Below are 21,473 nucleotides of genomic sequence, written 5' to 3'. Positions count from 1 at the left end.
TGACTATCAACCAAAAAGTTGTTTATCAAATTCCAATTCAAGCAGAATTTTGTATTTTAGAGCTAAAAAGGGTTAGCTGTTGTTTAATATATATATATATATGTGTGTGTGTGTGTGTGTGTGTGTGTGTGTATTTTCTGAGGTTTTCACGGGTGTTAGTATGTAGGTCTTTGGTTATTCGTTTTTTCCCCCACGTAAAATTGGAGGTGTCTTGGCGACGTTTCGACGAAGTCTCATTCCTCATCTTCAGGCTTCGTGCTTCCAGGAGCAATGTGAGATCTCGGCTGTTACTTCCTTTTAACTGCCAGTCGGGGTTTGAGTTGATTGGGTGGGAGCTTGGCTGTGTTCTGATTGGGTGGAGGTGTGTTTTGATTGGTTGGGGGTTTGTGTTTCACCTGTCATTGCCAACCTCTACATGGAAAACTTTGAAACCCAAGCTCTAGAAAAATCTGATCACAAACCCAAACTCTGGCTCAGATATGTAGACGACACTTTCATAATCTGGCCACATGGGAAAGAACAACTGGACAACTTCCTTACACACCTCAACAGCCTACACCCCAAAATACAGTTCACCATGGAAACAGAAGTAAACAACCAACTTCCCTTCCTGGATGTCTTAGTCTACAGGAAATCTAATGGCTCCCTAGGACACACCATCTACCAGAAGAAAACACACACTAACCGCTAACTGCATGCACTCTCACACCACCACCCAGCCCAGATCAACTCCGTAGCCAAGACACTCATCTCCAGAACAAAACGCTTTGCTGATGACAACACCTAAAAACCGAACTACACACTCTCACTAACGTACTGACATCCAATGGATTCCAAAGAAATAAGATCACCAACCTAATCCAAAAAGAAACCCCCACTAAAATCCAGGACAGAGAACAAGAAAACGGAAAAGCCCTCCTACCATACATAAAAGGCACCACAGACAGAATCAGCAAAATCCTCCACAAATACAACATCAAGACAGCATTCTGCACAAACCGAAAAATCTCCACCATCCTAAGAAACCCCAAAGACAAAATTGAGTTAGAAAATCAAGGAGTATATGAAATCCCATGCCCCACCTGCCCCACCACATACATCGGACAAACCAACAGAAGAATAAGTGCACGCATTGAAGAATACAAAAACGCAAGCAGAAAAGAGGAACCAACTTCTTCCCTGGTCCAACACCTTAAAGCCACAGGACATAAAATTGACTTTAGAAAGACCAGAACTATTGCCAAGGCTGAACATTTTAACAACAGAATAATCAGAGAAGCCATCGAAATAGAAAATCGCCCACACAGCATGAACAGGCGGGACGATACCTCCCGCCTGCCAGCCATTTGGAAGCCTGCCCTTATTGATAAATGAGTCCCTAACATGATGAATGACACCACACTCAGAAGGACCAGAAGCCAGACTGCAACTGCACCATTAGCCACTTTAAACACCTCCTATCCTTACATGAAACACAAACCCCCAACCAATCAGAACACACCTCCACCCAATCAGAACACAGCCAAGCTCCCAGCCAATCAACTCAAACCCCGACTGGCAGTTAAAAGGAAGAAACAGCCGAGATCTCACATTGCTCCTGGAAGCACGAATCCTGAAGATGACGAATGAGACTTTGTCGAAACGTCGCCAAGACACCTCCAATTTTACGCGGGAGAAAACCTGAATAACCAAAGACCTACACACACACACACACACACACACACACACACACACGTGTGTGTGTGTTCTATAGTTGTGGAGTAACTAGTAAGATTAATCTTTTTCAATATAATTTCTTGCCAAGCTCAAGGAAGATAATAATTCCATCAGCACAATGTCTATTACCATATTCAAACTTAGCTTTTTATAGAATGGGAACTTTGTTGTGTCTTTCAAATAAAAATTTAATCTTTCCTTCTGTCAACTTTTTCTGGGCTAATTTTCTTATTATTCCTGTAATGTAAATGTATTAACTAAATAAATGGAAACAATAATTTGAATACAAAAATATTCCAATAGCAAGTGACAAGAAATGATATATAAAGAAGCATTGATAGCTCATATTAGGTTAGATAGAAAATACAATAAATGTTGCTGAAATCATGGCTGGCTGTGGATCCCTCTCACTCTTCCTCATTTTCTTTATATGTCCCCTTTATCTGACCTGTAATTCCCTGATCTCACCATAAGAAAATAAGAAAGGGGATAGAAAGAGTTTATTAATGTTGCTGAAATATTTGCAGGACCAGTGGAATAGAAATGTATTTGTTAGTGTATTTGTGACCTTTTGTTTATTACATTTTGTGTGTGTGTGTGTGTGTGTGTGTGTGTGTGTATACATATGTATGTATGTATGTATGTATGTGTGTGTGTGTATATATATATATACACATACACACACACACACACACACATATATTCATATTCATTCATTCATTCATTCATTCATTCTTTTGTGGGGGGGGGGCGTGATTTAGCCTAAGACATGTTGTTTTAGAGTTCCATTGTGCAAATTGTTCCTGTAGTTCCTGTGGGTTTTGTCTCACAAAGCATTAAAGATATAGCCACCTTCCAATCTTGCTTGAATTATTCTGCAGTATTGTAATTGCACAGGAGCCTCTGTACTTAAATTCCTGTATAGACCTGATTAATTTGCCAGATGATTCATGGCTGGAGAAAGATATAAGCACATGTGTTAAAACCAAATCATTTTAAACAGTGCTTTCGGCAGCATTTTTGTTCGTTACTAGGGTAAATATATATTTCAAAAGGAAAAAGACCCCTGACAAAGGTATCCATTCATTTATTTAATGCATTCATGAACTCATTTTGGTACAGATTTGAATTATTTCCTCTTCTAGACCAGATTTTGCATAGGTTATACAGATTCTTCTTTCCTATGATATATTAAAATTTATGATAATGTTGCTGAATCAGTTTAGGCATGTAGATACCTGATTGGATAATGGCAGTCAGATGATTCATTTAATAATCTCCCTTGACCACTCCATCCTTATATTTTGAAAAAAGAATCAGGCTGGGGCAAAATCAGTAGAAGGCCCTGGCCCAGGGATCAACCCAATATAATATGCTATCATGTAGGAGTGATAAGTATGAGTCTGTGAGTGGCTCCCTGCTCAATTAGCCTGAAACACCAATAATATAGCACTATAATTTCAATTGTTCTGTGGTGCACACTTGCTTATCCATGATCCTGAATGATACAGTTATCTAATAAGAAGGTTGGTAGAAGAGAGATCTTTTCTTTTCTTTTCTGTAATATATGTTTGGATGTATCATTTTACTATTTTCATTCTGCTTTCTGGAGTGATGGAAATTATTTGTTATCAAAAGTAATTTCTCCACTGAGGGTCCTGAAAGATATATTCCAAATCTCATTTCCAGTAGGTGAAGATGCTTGTTCAAGGCCACGCAAGTACCAATCACTGCTTCTTTTCTTTGTCTGAAATGAAGTTATTGGGCCTTGAAGCAAAAGAATGAAAGAAAGTAGCGATGCTGAAACTCTCAGCAATACAAAAAACAAAGACAACCTTATCTGTTTGTCGTATTGCTATTTGCAGGGATATGAATAGGAGCGATTGTTTTGCTGAGTACCCCTGCTGCAATGCCCATCTCCAAAATAATAATAATAATAATATTCTTCAAGCTGACAATATCAAGCATGTTAAAGTCAAGAAGAAGGTTAGAAGTAAATACATCTCAAAAGTGAAGAAGATATTAAAGTCCAAATTCAATGGAGGAAATACCATGAAGGCAAATAATACCTGGGAAATTCCAGTCATTACATACAGAGCTGGAACAATATACTGGACTCAAGCAAACACTAAAAGCCTTGGGTAGGAAGACTACTGGTCCGCCGGCAGCTTGGGAGCTGGCAGCAGAGTCGGACAGTGAGAAGGTTGGGGAGGAGCATGGGCCAGTCTTGGAATCTAGGGAAGGCTCAGATGAGGGCTCTGCATCAGAGGCAGAGAGGGGGCTAGGGCCATCTGGGAGTTATAAGCTACCTCTGGAGCCTCCAAAGTTGGATATCAGCGAGGCAGAGGAACAGGGCGAGCCTGTTCCCAGTGTTCATGCGCATAGCTGCCAGAAGGCAAGAACATTTAAGATGAAAGGGGAGTAAGGCTTGGAGATGATTGCCCACCCCATAGGACATAAAGAAGGAGCAAAGGCACCTGAGTTTTTGAAGGAAGCAACTTGGTTCGTTCTGGTCGATTTAAATTCTGAAGCTCCATTTTGATTCTTTGCTCCATGTGGCCTTGTAAGCTAATTGCCAATTTGGTCTTTGGCAGTGTTTCAAGGAAGATAAAGGTGGGTGCTTATCAGACTTATCCTGAAGGACTGTGGCAGACTTCTGTCGGACTCTTTACAAACTATTTGTGACTCATTACGGGGTGTGAATGAACATAATTCACAGCCTTTGAAATAAAAAGAGGGCTTTGGGGACTAAGCATGTGCTTTTTACGGTATCAGGAGCCTAGGTCAGAACAACCAGAAAAATAATGACAATGTATCATTCATTCATGCAGCAATGTTGACAGACTCTACTTACCAAGGAAAATGGCTGGACATGGAATATTGCAACTACTTTAGATGAATAAAGAGGAAAAAAGGGCAGGGGGGAAAATAGGCCAAATCAAACCTAAGCATCAGGCTGGCTTTGCAACGAACCATGATGATGATAATAATGATAATTTCAAACAAGCTATCTGAAAGATCTCTTTTTACATTTTTATGTAGCAAATATCAGTTACATTAATTTCCAGTTTACAAAGCAGCAATGGCCCTTTAGCACCTTTGCAATTTTATGCTACATTTAGTGTAATTAACTTCACATTATATGTGATTAAATGCTGTGATCCTGTTACAAAATTGTGGCACCATGAGACATTTATACAGAGAGGGGCTATAGAGCTTGTCTCCCATTTCAAGAAATTAACACACCAGTCTTAATTATTTGTAGAAGAAACTTATTAGAGGAAGTCTCATTTTCTGAATGACATTTGCAGGGCCTACATACTTCAACTTTCCAAAAAGCAGCCTTAAATCAATGAGATAGTAATATTGGAATCCCTTCAATGTTGCCATGTTCTTATATTTGTTTAAAATAGTCCTTTAATCGAACCCCATGTACATTCTTACTCCTGCATTGTCTCTTTGGTTTCCTTAATCTCTTCTACTACTTGGCAAGAGATAACAAATTAGGGATTGATAAAATGTAACTGTGGGAAATCTAATTATTATGGAGTTGTCGTAGTGGGTTTTTTTTCTTTTTCTCGAGTGATATAACTTCAGGATTTGTTTCTAACAAAACACTTTCTTATCACAGCCTTTGTATGCAAGAAGCCATCCCTTTGACCTTTCGCTCCTGCATTATGCCTAAAGACTGTCAAACATCAGACTGGTCTTCCTGGAGCTCCTGTTCAAAGACTTGTTACTCAGGGGATCTCTCACCAGGATTCCGCAGCAGAAGAAGGATTATAAAGCACGAAGCTCTTGGAGCTGGCAGGGAATGTCCTGAAACGGAAGAAAGAGAAGCCTGTAATACAGATGGTGGTGAAAAACACCTTCAGCCTTGCCCAAGGTATACCATACCTTTGCATTTCTCATGTTTCACCAGAGTTGATCTTCAGGTGCCTCTAGTGCAGTGATGGCCAACCTTTTTGTCCTCGTGCACACAACAGTGTGTGTGCACCTGCCCACACCCATAATACAATGCGTGCCCCCCCGAACTCCCCCTGCGCATGTGCGCACGACCACCCGTGTGCCATTTTGGGCCTAGTAGGCCTCCCTGAAATCTCCTGGAACCAAAAATGCACTTTCCACCCCCGGTACATGCCTATACTGTTACAGGAGTTATGTTGGCCTCATATGCAGCTTTATTCCTCTCTAGCATTCATCTCCATTGTTCAGTGATGCATTTCCTGCTACTCTAGGATTTACCTCGATCTGTTCCTGTGAGGCACTTCCTGTTCCTGTGGGATGTATATTGATGGCTTGTATAGTGTTTTGCAGAGACCTGAAAATCAGCTGGCTGGCTGCACATGCTTGGTTGAGCTCAGCTGGGACTCGCATGCCAGCAGAGAGGCCTCTGCATGCCACCTGTGACACACCTTTCATAGGTTCGCCATCACGGCTCTAGTAGCTTTAGGGTCAGTTCTATGGTTGACATCTTTTGATCGAATGAAGAACAAAAGAGTGGACCCATGCACATTTTTCTGAATATGAGACAGATACCTGAACCCCTGTCCTCCATGCATCTTGGGATGGTTTTTTAAAATGTTTTTTTGGTATAGAAAATACGATGACCTTCAGAGACAAATGCAGGAACATTTTTAAAAAGTTTAGAATAGCTAGATTGCATTTAGGAAGTGGCTCAGACAAAGTAATTTTTCCAATAGTCCTTGACTTGCAACCATTTGTTTAGTGATCATTTGAAGTTACAACAGCATTGAAAAAAGTGACTTATGACCGTTTTTCACACTTATGATTGTTGCAACATCCCCGTGGTCACATGATCACAATTTGGATGCTTGGCAGCTGGTTCATATTTATGACAGTTGCAGTGTCCCAGGGTCAAGTGGTCACCTTTTGTGACCTTCTGAGAAACAAACTCAATGGGGAAAGCCAGATTCACTTAGCAACTGTATTACTAACATTATAACTGCAGAACTGGAGTTATCACTTAAGAACTGTGGCAACAAAAGTTATAAAACTCAACTGTCTTGCTTAGCAATGGAAATTTGGGGCTCAATTGTGGTTGAAGACTACCTGAATAAGAAGGATGAGATAAAACACAATCAGATTTGCAGAATTCTATTAGAATAGCCAGTCTGCAGCCTTGCTGTAGAGTAGAATTGCAGGTCTGATCCATCCATTTTGTGTCAGAACATAGCCAGGCAGAAAAATGTTACAGGTGCCTTTGCGTCAGCATTCTCTGGGGCATTGCCTAAGTTTGGTAAAGAGTTAATTGAGAACAAAGAAATGAGTAAGATGATATTTGGCTTTGGAAATGAAATTCAGCTTGTTGTTTGATGGTTTGCGCCTCCCCTGAAGGTGCAGCCTGGAGAGTGTGTGTGCTCTTTGGTTTTCAGCTATTGCTAGCCTCCCATATGACAATTCTAGAGAGGCAGTAGCATTGTTACTGCTAGAACATGGCTGGTCATGAGCAGTGGTGACATTCATTTTTTTTTACTACTGGTTCTGTGGGCGTGGCTTGGTGGGGAAGGATACTGCAAAATCTTCATTCCCTCCCCACTCATGAGGGAAGGATATTGCAAATTCTCCATTCCCAGCCTACTCTGAGGCCAGCCAGAGGTGGTATTTGCCGGTTCTCCAAACTACTCCAAATTTCCGCTACCGATTCTCCGGAATCTGTCAGAACCTGCTGAATTTCACCCATGGTCATGAGTCAAATGGATTTGCAGCATTCTGGGTGCCTTGAGCACATTCCAACTTGGACTATAGAGAACTATCCTCTATGTGAAAAGTATGCCAAAATTAACCCAAGTGGTAACCGATACAAAGATCTGGTTCCCAGGATACAGAGACTGAAAAAATCTGCACTATTGCTTTCCAAGCACACTTTAAAGTATTCTCATGAACTGTTAAATTCTCAATGGCTTGGGCATTAACTGTCTGAGCCATTTGCCTAACCTGTTAAGGATCTGCTGCTAAGACATGTAGGAAACACCCTCAGAAGTTGTTTTCCCATCCCCAAAAAGCATATCGAACCTTATGAATAAAATAAACATTTTGCCAATGCGAGGTAAACTTACTTTTTAAAGATAGATCTTCCTCAGTATTTTGTAAACTATGTTCAGAGGCTATGGGGGTGTGTGTGTTATTGGAGGAAATGAAGGATGAAGAATTCAGTCTGTGCTCTTTCATTGCCGTTTCACTGCTCTCAAAAATTTTAAAACATTCATAACAGCAACAGCAATAACATTTGGACTTACATACAGCTTTACTGCCCTCTCTAAGCGATTTAGAGAATCAGCATATTGTCCCCAACAGTCTGGTTTCTCATTTTACCCACCTCGGAAGGATAGAAGTCTGAGTCAACCTTGAATCTGGTGAGTTTTGAACTGCCAAATTACAGGCAACCAGCAGTCAGCAGAAGTAGCCTGCAGTACTAAACTCTAACCACTGCATCACCATGGCTCATAATGTCACATTTTTGCATAATCCATCTTTCTTATCATTGTCCTTTAAAAGAGAAAATAAGTTTAATATTAGAACATAACAAAATATGAAAGAAACACATATGTAGATTTGTACATATGTAGTACATAATGTTTAGGCATAGAACTAGAAGTGAAAACATAATTATCAGGCATATAATTAACTAAAAGCGATGAAGTTTTAAATATATGAAAGTTTATCCCACCCTGTGGCTTCTGACCTCAACTTTCTATTGAATTACTGAATTCTTGGTGACTTGATCTTCTACTTTTGGTAAATTAGAAATTACAAGTAGGTAAAAGTACATACATACATACATACATACATACATACATACATACATACATACATATATATATATATATATATATATATATATATATATATTCATAGATTTCACAGGTGTAGGTATGCTGGTCTTGTTGTATTTGGGTCTTTTCCCGTGTAAAATTGATATTCTCTTGGCAACGTTTCGGTGAGGTCTCACTCGCCATCCTCAGGCTGGTGTTTTTGGCTTAAAGTGTGATCAGAGCTGCTGTCTTTCTATAAATCTTGGTGGGGGTTAGGGTTAAGGTTAGTTAAAGCTTAAAGCTACAGGACATGAAATTAATTTTGAAGGAATCAGGTTAATCTCCAAAATTGAACACTTCAACAAGAGAATAATTATGGAAGCCATCAAAATAGAGAAGCACCCCCATAACATGAATAAACATGACAATACCTCCTACCAACCAGACATCTGGAAACCAGCCCTAGTTAACAAACGAGCCACACTCACCACCCAGGCCGTTGCAACACAAAACAACAATGGACACACAGCCAGCACCAATCAGCACCAATCTTCCAATCATGATACAGCCACACATCCAATCAATTCACTTACTGAAACAAAGCCAGCACTCCACACACACACACCACCAAGATTTATAGAAAGACGGCAGCTCCAACTACGCTTTAAGCCCAAAACCCAGCCTGAAGATGACGAGTGACACCTCGCTGAAACGTTGCCAAGACAATCTCAATCTTACAATCAGGCTACTAGATCATAGCTACTGCTCTTTGAAGATACTTTCATTGAAGTGAGAGCATGCTGAGGATATTTTTTTAAGTTACTAATTTTTGCAAATTCAGAATCCTGCTACATTGTGCTCAACATCAGCTGAAACACCAGAATGTTCATTTCTTCAAAAGCAGTAAAATAAAAGCTATTGAATATGAGTATGCAGGCATCTAGACTTGAAGAGGAAAAGGTCTCTCAGTATGCATGGGATGCTGACTTCACACTTATCAGCAGTTCTGTATGCTGCCAAGAAACCATGGAAGTGCCATTAGGTGCATTGTGAGAATAAAACAAGAGGAAAATAACGCAAATGTTTCCGAGTGTCTTTTTGCTTGTAAAACTATAAAGAGAATAAAAGCAAATGTCACTGTAATTTTCCTTTCTTTGGGTAAAATACCTTCTTCATATAGACTTATAATGTTTGCCTTTTCAGTAAATAAGAGTTAGGAAGACAGATAGGCTATTCCTTTTCTCTGTCTCTCTCTGTCTCGCTCTCACTCTCACTTACTTTCTTGATGATACATGCACAATTCCAGGCACATTTGGATAAAATTGGAATTTCCTGGGAAAAGACAAAACACAAATAAATATAAAATTCAAGCCAGTGTATCTTAATTGATGAACTTACCTTGGAAGAAACCAAGCTCCAAAATAAGATGTGAATATTTACAGTACATTCCCAAGCCAACTTTTTAGTATTTTTCAAAACCTACATATTACCCTACTGACCGATGTAGCTAAGGGGAGCATTTAGCAAACTAACCAAAAGAATTCATTCCAACCAATATAAAGTCTTGTTTGTTGGTCCAATATGATACTCTAATCCACAATGGCATAAATGGAATATTTAGTTGGAAGTGGTTTATATGCTGCTCCAATTGAAAGTGGTTTTCAGTGGCTTACCATACCCTCTTTACATAAATCAGGTTGAAGACTGCAAAGTCCAAAAGAAATCATAGAGTTCAAGGCAATGCACATTGATGAGCTGGGGGAAAATGATTTAGACCTGTAGTCTTTTTGGTAGGCAAATCTTTTAGGACGCATGGTTTCATTGAAGATCTTTGTAATGAGCCTTGTCCAGCTGTTTGTTCTTGCAAGCTTCTATGTCTGCCTATATATTATTGCTTATTATTCTTCCTATGGATAGTGGATCTCTTTTCAAATTGATCCGGTGAGGAAGAAAAAAACATAGAACATGGAATCATAGGTCTGGAAGTGACCTCAGAGGTGTCCTACTCCAGCCCCATGCTCAAGATAGGACAGGATTCTTATACCATCCCAGTCAAAAAAAATGTCCATAGTTTTACAGCAAAGATAGAAAAAGAAAAGAAAAAGTATAACTTTTCTCCAGTCCAGCAGCCCAGGATGAATGAAATGGCCTCGTGTTTTTTTCTTTCCTCTTGTTGGTTTCTTTCAGTTTAGGAAATCCTGAGATATTCAGTACATTCCTGAGGGAATGTAGATGAAGTAAATTCCTCTAAAATGGATGGAATTTATGCTTCAAAAATAGCATCTAGTCTTTCGGTTCGTTTATTTGCAAAATTGTTAAGTGGATCTCTTTGTCAATGGACTTTACATAAATGTTTCCCCTTATTCTCTACAAGATATTCATGGAAAACCTCTGAATGGAAGGAATGTGATGTTTCCCTCCTGTTGGAAAGGCAGGATCCTCGACTCGATAAACATGAAGCACTCTGTGGAGGTGGGATACAGATCCGCGAGGTCTACTGTGCCCAGACAACTTTGGAGGAAATGCACAAGTCCAAGGAAGGTACATAGAAATTATTTATATCTTTTCTGGTAAATAAGGGATAGGTCCGTGAGAGAGAGGGGGGGGTATACAGAAAATCCCATGTTTTAGCTGCCTCATATCTAGGTGAACTGGGGGGAAAAAAAGCTTTCTTTGAGTCTGTGTAAGGTAATCTGAATAAATAACCAAACTGAGATGAAATGAAAATAAAAAGGCAGAATACATGTTTCGCAGCAAAATTGGAAAAAATATTATTTTGTGTTATCATTGCAAATAAGTACAATTTAGATTCATGTCATGTATACGCATGTATGCACAGAGTTTGAAATAAAAACGGTATTGAAAGAGTGGATATTAGCTGATACAAAGATGTCAAGTAAGGATCATGTGTATTTGTTTTAGTTGTCAAACTGACTCATTTTGATGGGGGCATCCCATTTTGGATGTGGCTAGTAGATTAGTAGAAGAACCTACCTCCATTCTGTCTACACATTGGCTCTTTACATCTGTTTTAATATTAACTGTAATCAGGGGTGGGTTCCGGCAGGCACTACTGCCGGTTCGCTCATGAGTGCTGTGCGCACCAATTTTTATTGCCCTGCGCATGTGCAGAAGCCAGAAAAAAAGATGGTGGCACCTACAGCGCCCCCAGGAGAATGGGTTTGGGGGCATAGCAGGCCTGGATCGCTGCTGATTTCAATGACTCAGGCCGCCAAACTACTACCGGCTTGGCCAAATCAGTCTGAACCAGTAGGAACCCACCACTGACTGTAATGCTTTAACTTTCAATGTCCAATGATTTAATGTTTTATTCCTGTAATTGTTTATCTTGTTCTTTAAGATGCTCAGAATCTCTTGGTAGAGAAATCGATGGGTGGCACAGAAATTTAAATAAATAAAATGCTTTGCATTTATTTTAAATACCCACTCTTTCGAAAAATATAATTTTGTTGCAGAAATGGTGGTCAAAATCCTGTACCTTAAACCCAGAACTGGCTTGTTTGAAAAGAAAAACTGAGTCCATCTTTAAGAGAGGTTGCTTGCCTCCTACATTTGGCCTGAATTCTCTCCTAGAAGGGGGAAGGGGGGAATGTTTCCCATAATAAACATCAAAGACCAGTTAATACTGCTGTTTTAATACAGTACAATAAAAGCAATTTCTTTCTTTAGAAGAGCTCAGAATGGTATAAAGTCCACCTTCCCCAAAGCATTCAGAGTAGGGAGATACAGATTTTACATTGTGTCATGCCCCCATGTAAAAGGGTTTTTACACAGTATGTAACCTACGTGGAGTTTTTAGTTATATTGGCCACAGGAGGCACTACATGACTGCTTTCATCCTATTTGGGATTTATCAGAAATTGGTAGTCAGACATTATTCTATGCGATTCAAATTCTCCATCAGGATTTGAATTTGTTGACCTTTGTGTGTAGAGTATAGAGTGCATACAGTGCATTAGGAGCTATCTCTGGTGCTCAGTGGTTTCAAAAGAGATATATGGAAGCTCTCAGAGTGTCCTTTACTTTGCTCTCAGTCTGACATAAAATTGGTATATTTTATTTCCTTTAAAGACAGAACCCAATAGTATCCAAACACTATCTTCCAAAAATAAAGGTCAGCCCTTCTCTCAGAATTCTAGGTGAAAATGGACTCCTACTGCGACACAAACTAATTGATTCCATTTTAAATCCCTGTTTTGAAATGATTCTAAATCCTTTTGGTTGAAACTTCTTGGCCTATTGACTTTTCCCCAACTTTTGTTTGATATTCACCTCAGAGAATTCAACCACCTATTCCTTCTTTTATCATCTGGTATTTACTTCTAAGAAAGGTATTACTCAGATGGTCATATAATATCATGCCGGGGGTTTCATTCTGTCAGTTTTAAAAGCTCAAGGAAGAGGCCCATGACCAAATGTGAGGGTCACTGGAAATTTGAAAGGAATTTGTACATTTAAGGCATGGTCCCTGGCGAAACTCACTTCAGCTCTTTCTGAAGCAGACACTTATCCAGATGGAGTAGGACTGTTTTTGAGCAAGGCTTTGATGGGCTTTAATTATAGGCATTAATAATATGCACATCTGGGACTTAACTACAAGGTGTATGGAGAAATCCCAGAATAAGCTCTGTATGGACCCAACTATACATACTCCTATGATGTGGGCCTACAACTGGACAGCTGTCTCTCTTACGAAATAATATGTGTTTGTTTCAGGAATAAAAATCGTAATCCAATAAACCAGAATATATTGGACCAAGAGCAAATATTCCTGTGCATCAGTTCTTACCTCTTATCCTCTTTTTTATGTACTTCATGTAATATACTCCAATGTATTTAGAGATTAAACTAATCCATTCCTTTTCTTATTTAGATGTTGTGGTTAACATAACCTTTCATTTTTCCTTAAGATATGGTGAAGAAGGGGATGGGTCACAGACTGATTTTTGCCTGCTGTAATCTCCAGACTGAATAATAATAATACAGTTCAGGCATGAGATTAAGAAAAGCAGAAAGCAGATCAGAGATAGAGACATGGGCATGAATGGCTTATGGAGATAAAATTGTTTGATGTTAAGGGGAAGCATAAAATACAACTCTCTACTTTCTCATATTACCATCTCTGTAAGAGCCAAAATTGTACTAAAAATCCTGATTGTAATATATGAGGTATGATTTAACAGTCTTATTTATTACTTAATTGAAATCTATAAACGGATGTATAGAGTCCAGTGACTCTGAAACCATTAATATTGACCTCATAAGCTCTACTGAATTCAGTGTGATAGATCCAAAAAAGGGGTTTCAGTTTGCCACTAAAAAGGATTATTTTCTGTACTTAATTCTTCATGTTGTTTTCCAAATATCGAATTATTTGTGGCAATAATCCTCTAATTACAAGGGTAATTTATTGCAATATGACCTTAAATCAATAGCCACATATTTTCAGCTCTTCCATCTTTAATGCCACGTACAGCCTATAATTAATTTTAACTTCATATATTCATGTTTTTTTCTCTCTTTATGTCTGCTTCTGTTGTATTTTCTCTCCTGTTTTATTTTAAAAGACAAACAGTAACAAAAAAAATATGTTAATTGTTCTGCCGGTGATGGGCTGATGAGGACAAGGCATATGACATATGATCAGTACAATCAATAGTTATGTGACTCTCTCATAAATTGGAAAATGAATGAGTGTTGTTTTTCATGAGGATCTTGTCAGGCTAGAAACAATGTCTTATCTGCTGCAATTATATCAGCAGGACTGGTTTGATGAGTTAGGATCCATAATAGTGATTCTCTAGCCTCAAGGTGTGATTGTGTCATTGAGAAGCAGCCTGCAAACATGTGGAATTGATTAATGGAAGAGCTAAAACTGAAAGTATATTTAATGGGCATACAATAAATATACAGTAGATAACAACCTGGACCTTACCTTTTCTCAGACAGGAAACAGGAACATCAAGACTGAAGTACAGAAGGAAATTATGAAATGAATTGATTTGTTTTCCTAAAGTGGACATGGGTATTAGGAAATATCTATCTATTCTAAGGGTCTTAATTGTCTTGATGAATGACATACCTTCTGACTAGATATAAGCATATTCTGACTAGTTTTACATTATTGGGGCAGTCACCTATTGATTTATGGTTTATTGCCAAACATTTGTAAAACTAGAATGGATCAGATTAAAGCTACATTGTCAAGACACGACAGAGCAAGTCAATACATGAAGGAAACTGATTAAACTGATGTATCATTAAAGGACCTATGCATAGGAATATTCTCAATTAACAGTTAAGTACCTGCCTAGAGTTAGTTAAGAGTCTACAAAATTCAAGGGGAGGAGATTGGACTTTGTCCACTTGTGGCTTTGTAGAAATTCTAGACTGGTCCCTCTTTTAACTCCGTCCCCATATTCTGCAAATCCTTTTCTACATCCAAAAGTAATGGCGTAATGGATAACAGCTGATGCTTTTAAAACAAGATGTAAATGTATTATTTAGGTTTTATGATTGTTAGTATAAGGTAGCCTACTTTCCAGGGAAGTTTGGAAATTCAAAGATGTAAATTCATGAAAAGAGCAAAATTTAATTTGCAACCAATTTTTTTCCCCTTCATAATGAAAGTGGAAGGAATAGATATTAAAGATGATTCACCCGTTTCATCTGACTGTTAGTGGACAAGAACGTTTATAAGGATATCACATTGGTTTTGAGGGCATTGCACTGGTTACAAATGGGTGCCTTTCAAAATACTAGTTTTATTCTTAAATCTCATGTGGCTTGATTCCTAATGCTTTTTACCCTGGAAATACTTCGAATGGAATTTGCCCACCCTGATCACTCAACAGGGGAAGAGATGGTACAATCTCTGTTCCCCCCAAAATTATTAGCATAGTTCGAAATGGCAATGCGATTTGGAATAGTTTTCTTTCACAAAATAGTTGATAGGTCTGAGATGTTAAGAGATGCTGCTAAGTTGCTCCCATTGATTAGTGTTTTATCTGTAAGGGGTTTGGTTTTTGTTTTTGTTTTAATTTACAGTTTATATTAGACAGTGCTATGGAAAGTTTCTAGTGGCATTAATTGTTTTTGTGTTCTTGTTTTTGTGTGAACCACCAGAAGCCATTTTGTGGAATAGTGATCTATATATAAAAAAATAATAAATGAAATTGTATAAAAAGAATCACTATTTTTTTATCCTGCCTTTATCACTTTATAAGTAGCTCAAGGTAGTGAACACACACACACACACAAACAAACACGCGTGCACACACTCACACATATACACTACCCTAATAATATTTCTTCCAAGTATGCTATATATTACTATATTGCAATGTTTTCAGGGCAAATAAAACATTAGCTTTTGTGACAACTGTTATGCAGTAGGCCCCCAAGAAAGTCTTTTTTGTTTGTGATTGTAGATACAGGAATGTGTGTGGATCATTGCAGACTTTTCTTAAATCATATTAATTCCTAAATTAGAACTTCTTTACTGAATGATTAGATGCCCTGTATATCTTGCCTTGCTCCTATTTTTTGTGTCTTATAAATCTGCTATATTCATTACGGGAGGATGGCACAAAACTCTCTGTGTTGATTGCTTAATAGCAAGACAGTGAGCTTTTGGAATAGCTTACCACCTGGATAATTGCTGCAGTGAAACTGAAGGTAGAAATATCTAGCAATAGCATTAAATCTTCACACAATGGCAGCAACCTACACAGTGTGCCTTAAAGATGATATAGCAAGACCATTAAAAAGCTCATAATAGGTTGGTTATTCTTGACTCTTTCCTCATGGTAAATGTCAATTATGCACAACACCAGCTATTATATACTAATAATATATCTCCAGTCAGTTTAGAAATGCAGGATATTGCATGGCTAGAATTACTGTTTTTAGGACAGTATTGAGTCAGATAGATCTTGTTGAAATCTTACTATTTCCTGGTATTGTGTCACTTCTCTGTTGCTGAGTCCTCTTTGAACATTAATCTAACAAACGTAATAGATTAGTCAACCATGGCTGAGGCTATTCCTTGAAAATTTTATACATATTAGCAGTTCATTATTGGTACACAATTGTACTTGAAATTCTGTCTTGCTGTGCTCTTGACTTTTATATAAAGTAGAACAATACTGAATAAAATGTTTAGCATATTTGCATTATCTGTTTTACAGTATATTCTTCTTCCAATTTTAGTATCACTTCTTTTTCTTTCTCTTTTTTCAATTTATATGCCAACCATTTCCTAGTATATTTGAAAATTCAAAACTTCTTTGGTTTGCATAGTTCATCTTTATTTCTATCTCTCTCACTGTTAATATAAATGGCTCTCTAGGAGCTTAATTTGTTGGATAATAATTGTGCTCCTTGGTGATTTTTAATTTTTTTTTCTTCCTTTATTTTTATCTCATCCAAAATCACTTGTACTTTCTATTTCCTTTTCTTTTTAAATTCACTATTTTATTGTATAACAACACCCTCTTATAAAAGTCTTGCTTTCATCACAAACTGTTCTTAATCCTGTACCTTTATTAACGTTATTTCCCCCAAAAATATTTTAACTTCTTTTTACAATCCTTCATTACTGTTTCCTTTTGCAGCATCTCATTCAGTCTCCACTTAAAAGAGCTATTTTTCCTGTTAAAAGTTAAAGTTAATGGATTGTTGTCTTCGGTAATTTTTATAAAAGCTAAAGCCTAAGACATTCAACTCATATCTATTCTAGAAAAGACATGCCTTTCAGAGTATATTTTTGGGTGACAAAAGAATTTTTACCTCTCCATAGTTCAACAAACTCCAAATTGTCCATTTAATTGATATCAGATTAATTATTTCAATTAAAAATAATGTGCAAGTTCATTTGTTCTCATAATTTTAGGGCCTTTTTTTATATGTTGTAAGTGTACCATAATATAGTAACTATAGTAGTTTAAAAATATATATAAATGCAATTCATCAGTAACTGATAAATTGGCATACTTACATTTTAAATATATAAATATTTCATATTTAGAGAGATAAAGAGATGTGAACCTACAACATAATGCATGCTTATAGAATCACTTAACAGACTATAATATTTTCATATTTTACTTACCTTAAAGTGAGCTCCTGTTACTTGTCCCAGCTTCTGTCAACCTAGCAGTTCGAAAGCATGTAAAAATGTAGAAAAATAGGAACCACCTTTGGTGGGAAGGTAACAGTGTTCTGTGCACCTTCAGCATTTAGTCATGACAACCATATGACCATGGAGATGTATTCAGACAGTGCTGTCTCTTCGGCTTTGAAACAGAGATGTGCACCACCCCCTAGAGTCAGGAACAAGTAGCACATATGTCCGAAGGGAACCTTTACTGTTAAAGTGAAGTAACAAATAATTTCAAAAGATTTCAGCACATGTCAGGCATGTATTGACTTTTCTTCTGTGGGTATCACGATTCATTGCCTGAGACTTTAATATTGACTAAAGAGAAGTCAGATCCAATAGTCCTTCTGAAAGACAATCTGTCTTGATGTTCTCATTTTTTCAAAGCCATTCTAAGGTGTTTTTGTTGTTGTTGTATTTGGGAAAACTCTCAATTCAGTCTGCTGATATTTTCCAATCTGTAGAGAATAAGAAGTTAAATAACCATAAGAAGCTGTAATATTCTTTCTAGGAGATTGAAAGAATAGCGGGAAAGAGAGAGAGAGATCAAAGGGTATCATATTTTGTTTTCTTGCTTATTTTTGTTTTGATTTTTATCAGTATCAGAGAGGATAAATATCTGTTGTTCTAAGCACCCAGGATTACAGTTAAGATCAATATAATATGTAGCAATTTTTAAAACTAAATTTACTTTGTGCTAATTTAATCCAATTTACTATTGTGCCAGAGTAAGGATGCTGTAGATTTTTTAAACATATCTGTATATATTCCTTTTTATATTATTTTATTATATTAATATAAAACAAAAGTAGCACATTATATTATTTGAGTACAATTGTCTTGACTGGATATTATTAATACTTTGATGTTTAGACTAAACTGAACTTGTATAGATAATACATGGAGTTTGCTATTGCCTTGAAGAAAATAAGTTTGCATTTTATTATGGTCCCCTTTTGTAGTTCGGTCAAATAATGTTTGTAAATTCTGAACTCTTGCTGGGGCATATAGTTTAGTAGCTGAATAGGACATTCAAGTCTTCTATTTCTGGTGCTTCACAAACATATATTTGGTTGGAAAGTGGCACTTGTTGGAATTGTGTATATTAAATCATAGTACTCAGCAAGTCAGATTCTGAGTCAGACTCATTGTCAGTTTTTTTAATTTAAGAAGACTTTTTACTCGTAATCGGCATTTCAACCACATGATGTTTGTAACTGACTCAGAGTTGGTTTGAACATTAATGTTCAAAGCTCTTTGAATATTGTCTTGGCCTGAAATCTATCTGAATCAAGCAGTTTGATGATTCTGTTCATCTATATAAGAGATGGGGAACTATGGCCATTTTATGACTTCTGGACTTCAACTCCCAGAATTCCTGAGTCAGCATGGCTGGCTCAGGAATTCTGGGAGTCGAAGTCCACAAGTCATAAAAGGGCCACAGTTCCCCACACCTGTTATGGTGAGTTTTAGAACACCAATCTGTTCTTCAAGACACATTTTTGGTAGCCGGTCAGACTTGACCTCCACCAGTAATTGAAAAGCTTAATTACTGTTTTTAAAAAAAAAAAAATTGGTCAATTGGTTATATTATGTCAATTGGTTACAAAGTTTTGTGATTCCTCACAATAGTATATATCTGTGTGTGTGTGTGTGTGTATACACACACACACACACACACACACACACACACACACACACACACACACACATATATATATATATATATATATATATATATATATATATATATATATATATATATATAATTAGTGTCACAACCCCTGGTATGCCCAAATACGGGAGGAAGCTGACTGCTTCCATTCTCTGTCTATCGGCTCGTCACAAGATACCGTCCAGACAGAAACCCAATATTTTTACTGTTGCCTTTGTTATTTATCAGCACAAATACAACATACATATATACATATATACATATATACATATATACATATATACATATATACATATATACATATATACATATATACATATATACATATATACATATATACATATATACATATATACATATATACATATATACATATATACATATATACATATATACATATATACATATATACATATATACATATATACATATATACATACATACATACATACATACATACATACATACATACATACATATATATTCTAAATTTTAAATAAATCTATATTATGGCATTTCATTACATCCTCCTAAAATCATTCAAGAATATTACATCTTTATATCATATTCTATATAAAAATTGTTTATCTTTAATAACAAGGCTTTTAAACATCCTCTCCATAGTTCTCACTTACAATTTGTGTAAAATTTCATATTATCAATCTGGTGTATATTTATGCATTATTATCATTGTTACACATTTATTTGACTATAACTATTATCACTCCATTTTATACATAATACTCTAAATTTAACTAAATTTAACTTAATTTTTATTTGTCTTTCCATTACATCATCCTCTGTCCTTCCAGTAGTAGTGCAATCTTATATCCCTTGCCATTTGTAGTATTAGTGTTCTGATTACTTTCTTAGTAAGTCTTATATGGACTTCTCTTAGCAACTTGTTGATCGTTGCATATCTATAAGAACTTGAAACCCTCCATCTCTTCCTTCTATCAGCTTGCCTTTGGTTATCACCAATGCTTCTACCAAAATTTCTCTCATTATTTCTGTCAAATTTTCTCTTTTCTTCTTCTATATTTTGAGGTCTGAGATAGAGTTCCGATCCATCGATCTCCCCTTTCCATATTCCACTCTTGCCATTTCCAACCAGGCTCAGTTTACTGTCAATATCAACAATTTTCTTATCTCTTTGTTCATCTTTTTCTTCAATTTTTATAACTCTGTCCTCAGCTTTCATCATCGTTTGATAAGTATCCTCAATTTTTCCATCAATGTTCTGTATTCCATATTCTTCATTCTCTTCTCAATATTCTCTGTGGTTACTAGTATTTTTTGGATTTCTAGCATAATCATTTGCAATATTAATGTTTTTGTCAGGGCTGCTTCCTTAATAACCAAGAAAGAAACCACTCAACTCCATTTTGCAGAATTAAGAGTACTTTTACTGGTTATAAGTAAAAAGAAGCTAAGCAAAGCTGGATCTGAGCAAAAACATGTGCAAGCATAGCATAGATATCAATACATGACCCATTCCCCTCCCCTTGGTAACCCCAGCCCATGTCCAATCCAATATCTCCACAGCTGTCATGTGGGAGACATCTTCAAAAATCATCATCAGCTTGGTATGCCGGACAGTTGGCCTTGGCAGGAAACTCCTCTCCCTGCCACATGCGCAGTAGTTGATGAAAACAACTCCCAATTAACAGTCCTCCTGTACAGAATATTTCCCACACCCAAATACCATGCCCCCCCTCCCTGTTTCAATGGCAGCGAAAAGCAAGCAGCAAAACAGAGGCTGACAGTTTCTTTTTCATGTTGCACCATTCTTCCAACTTATAAACGCTGCCACTATAACATCCAAGGCTTTTTTGTTAAATTTCAAGCAAGTTCATTATAATCTTTCAGGCCAAGGCTTTCTCTTCACTCCAGTCCAGCTGCTGATAGTACTCCAGAAGAGCACCTGTATAAACAACTCATGCTCTTCCCACTATCACTTTCAATAAACAAACTCAAAAACCTTGAGATATAAGTCAAATGTTCAAAGAGAGAAGAGAAAAACAATGTTTCCAAACCTCCAGCCTCTAAGTGGCAGTGTTACTTCTTTTTTCTCTGCTTTTACATCCCTCTTTGTATTCCAAACTTAAGGAAAAAAGTTCTTAAA

General features: G+C 37.0%; 1 protein-coding gene across 1 annotated transcript in view; it reads left to right on the top strand.

Moving 5' to 3' along the window:
- THSD7B (thrombospondin type 1 domain containing 7B) overlaps positions 1-21,473 on the top strand; it is a 442,486-nt gene that overhangs the window by 117,645 nt on the left and 303,368 nt on the right. Inside the window, exons 3-4 of the mRNA XM_087710996.1 lie at positions 5,348-5,602; positions 10,867-11,033. Coding sequence (XP_087567122.1) covers positions 5,348-5,602; positions 10,867-11,033 — 422 coding nt within the window. The remainder of the gene's footprint in view (positions 1-5,347; positions 5,603-10,866; positions 11,034-21,473) is intronic.

This window comes from Thamnophis sirtalis, unplaced genomic scaffold (genome assembly GCF_051295495.1).
Source record: "Thamnophis sirtalis isolate CommonGarterSnake01/CBP01778 unplaced genomic scaffold, rThaSir2_p1.2 scaffold_1, whole genome shotgun sequence".
Classification (NCBI taxonomy): domain Eukaryota; kingdom Metazoa; phylum Chordata; class Lepidosauria; order Squamata; family Natricidae; genus Thamnophis; species Thamnophis sirtalis.
This window is presented reverse-complemented; position numbering and strand designations above follow the sequence as displayed.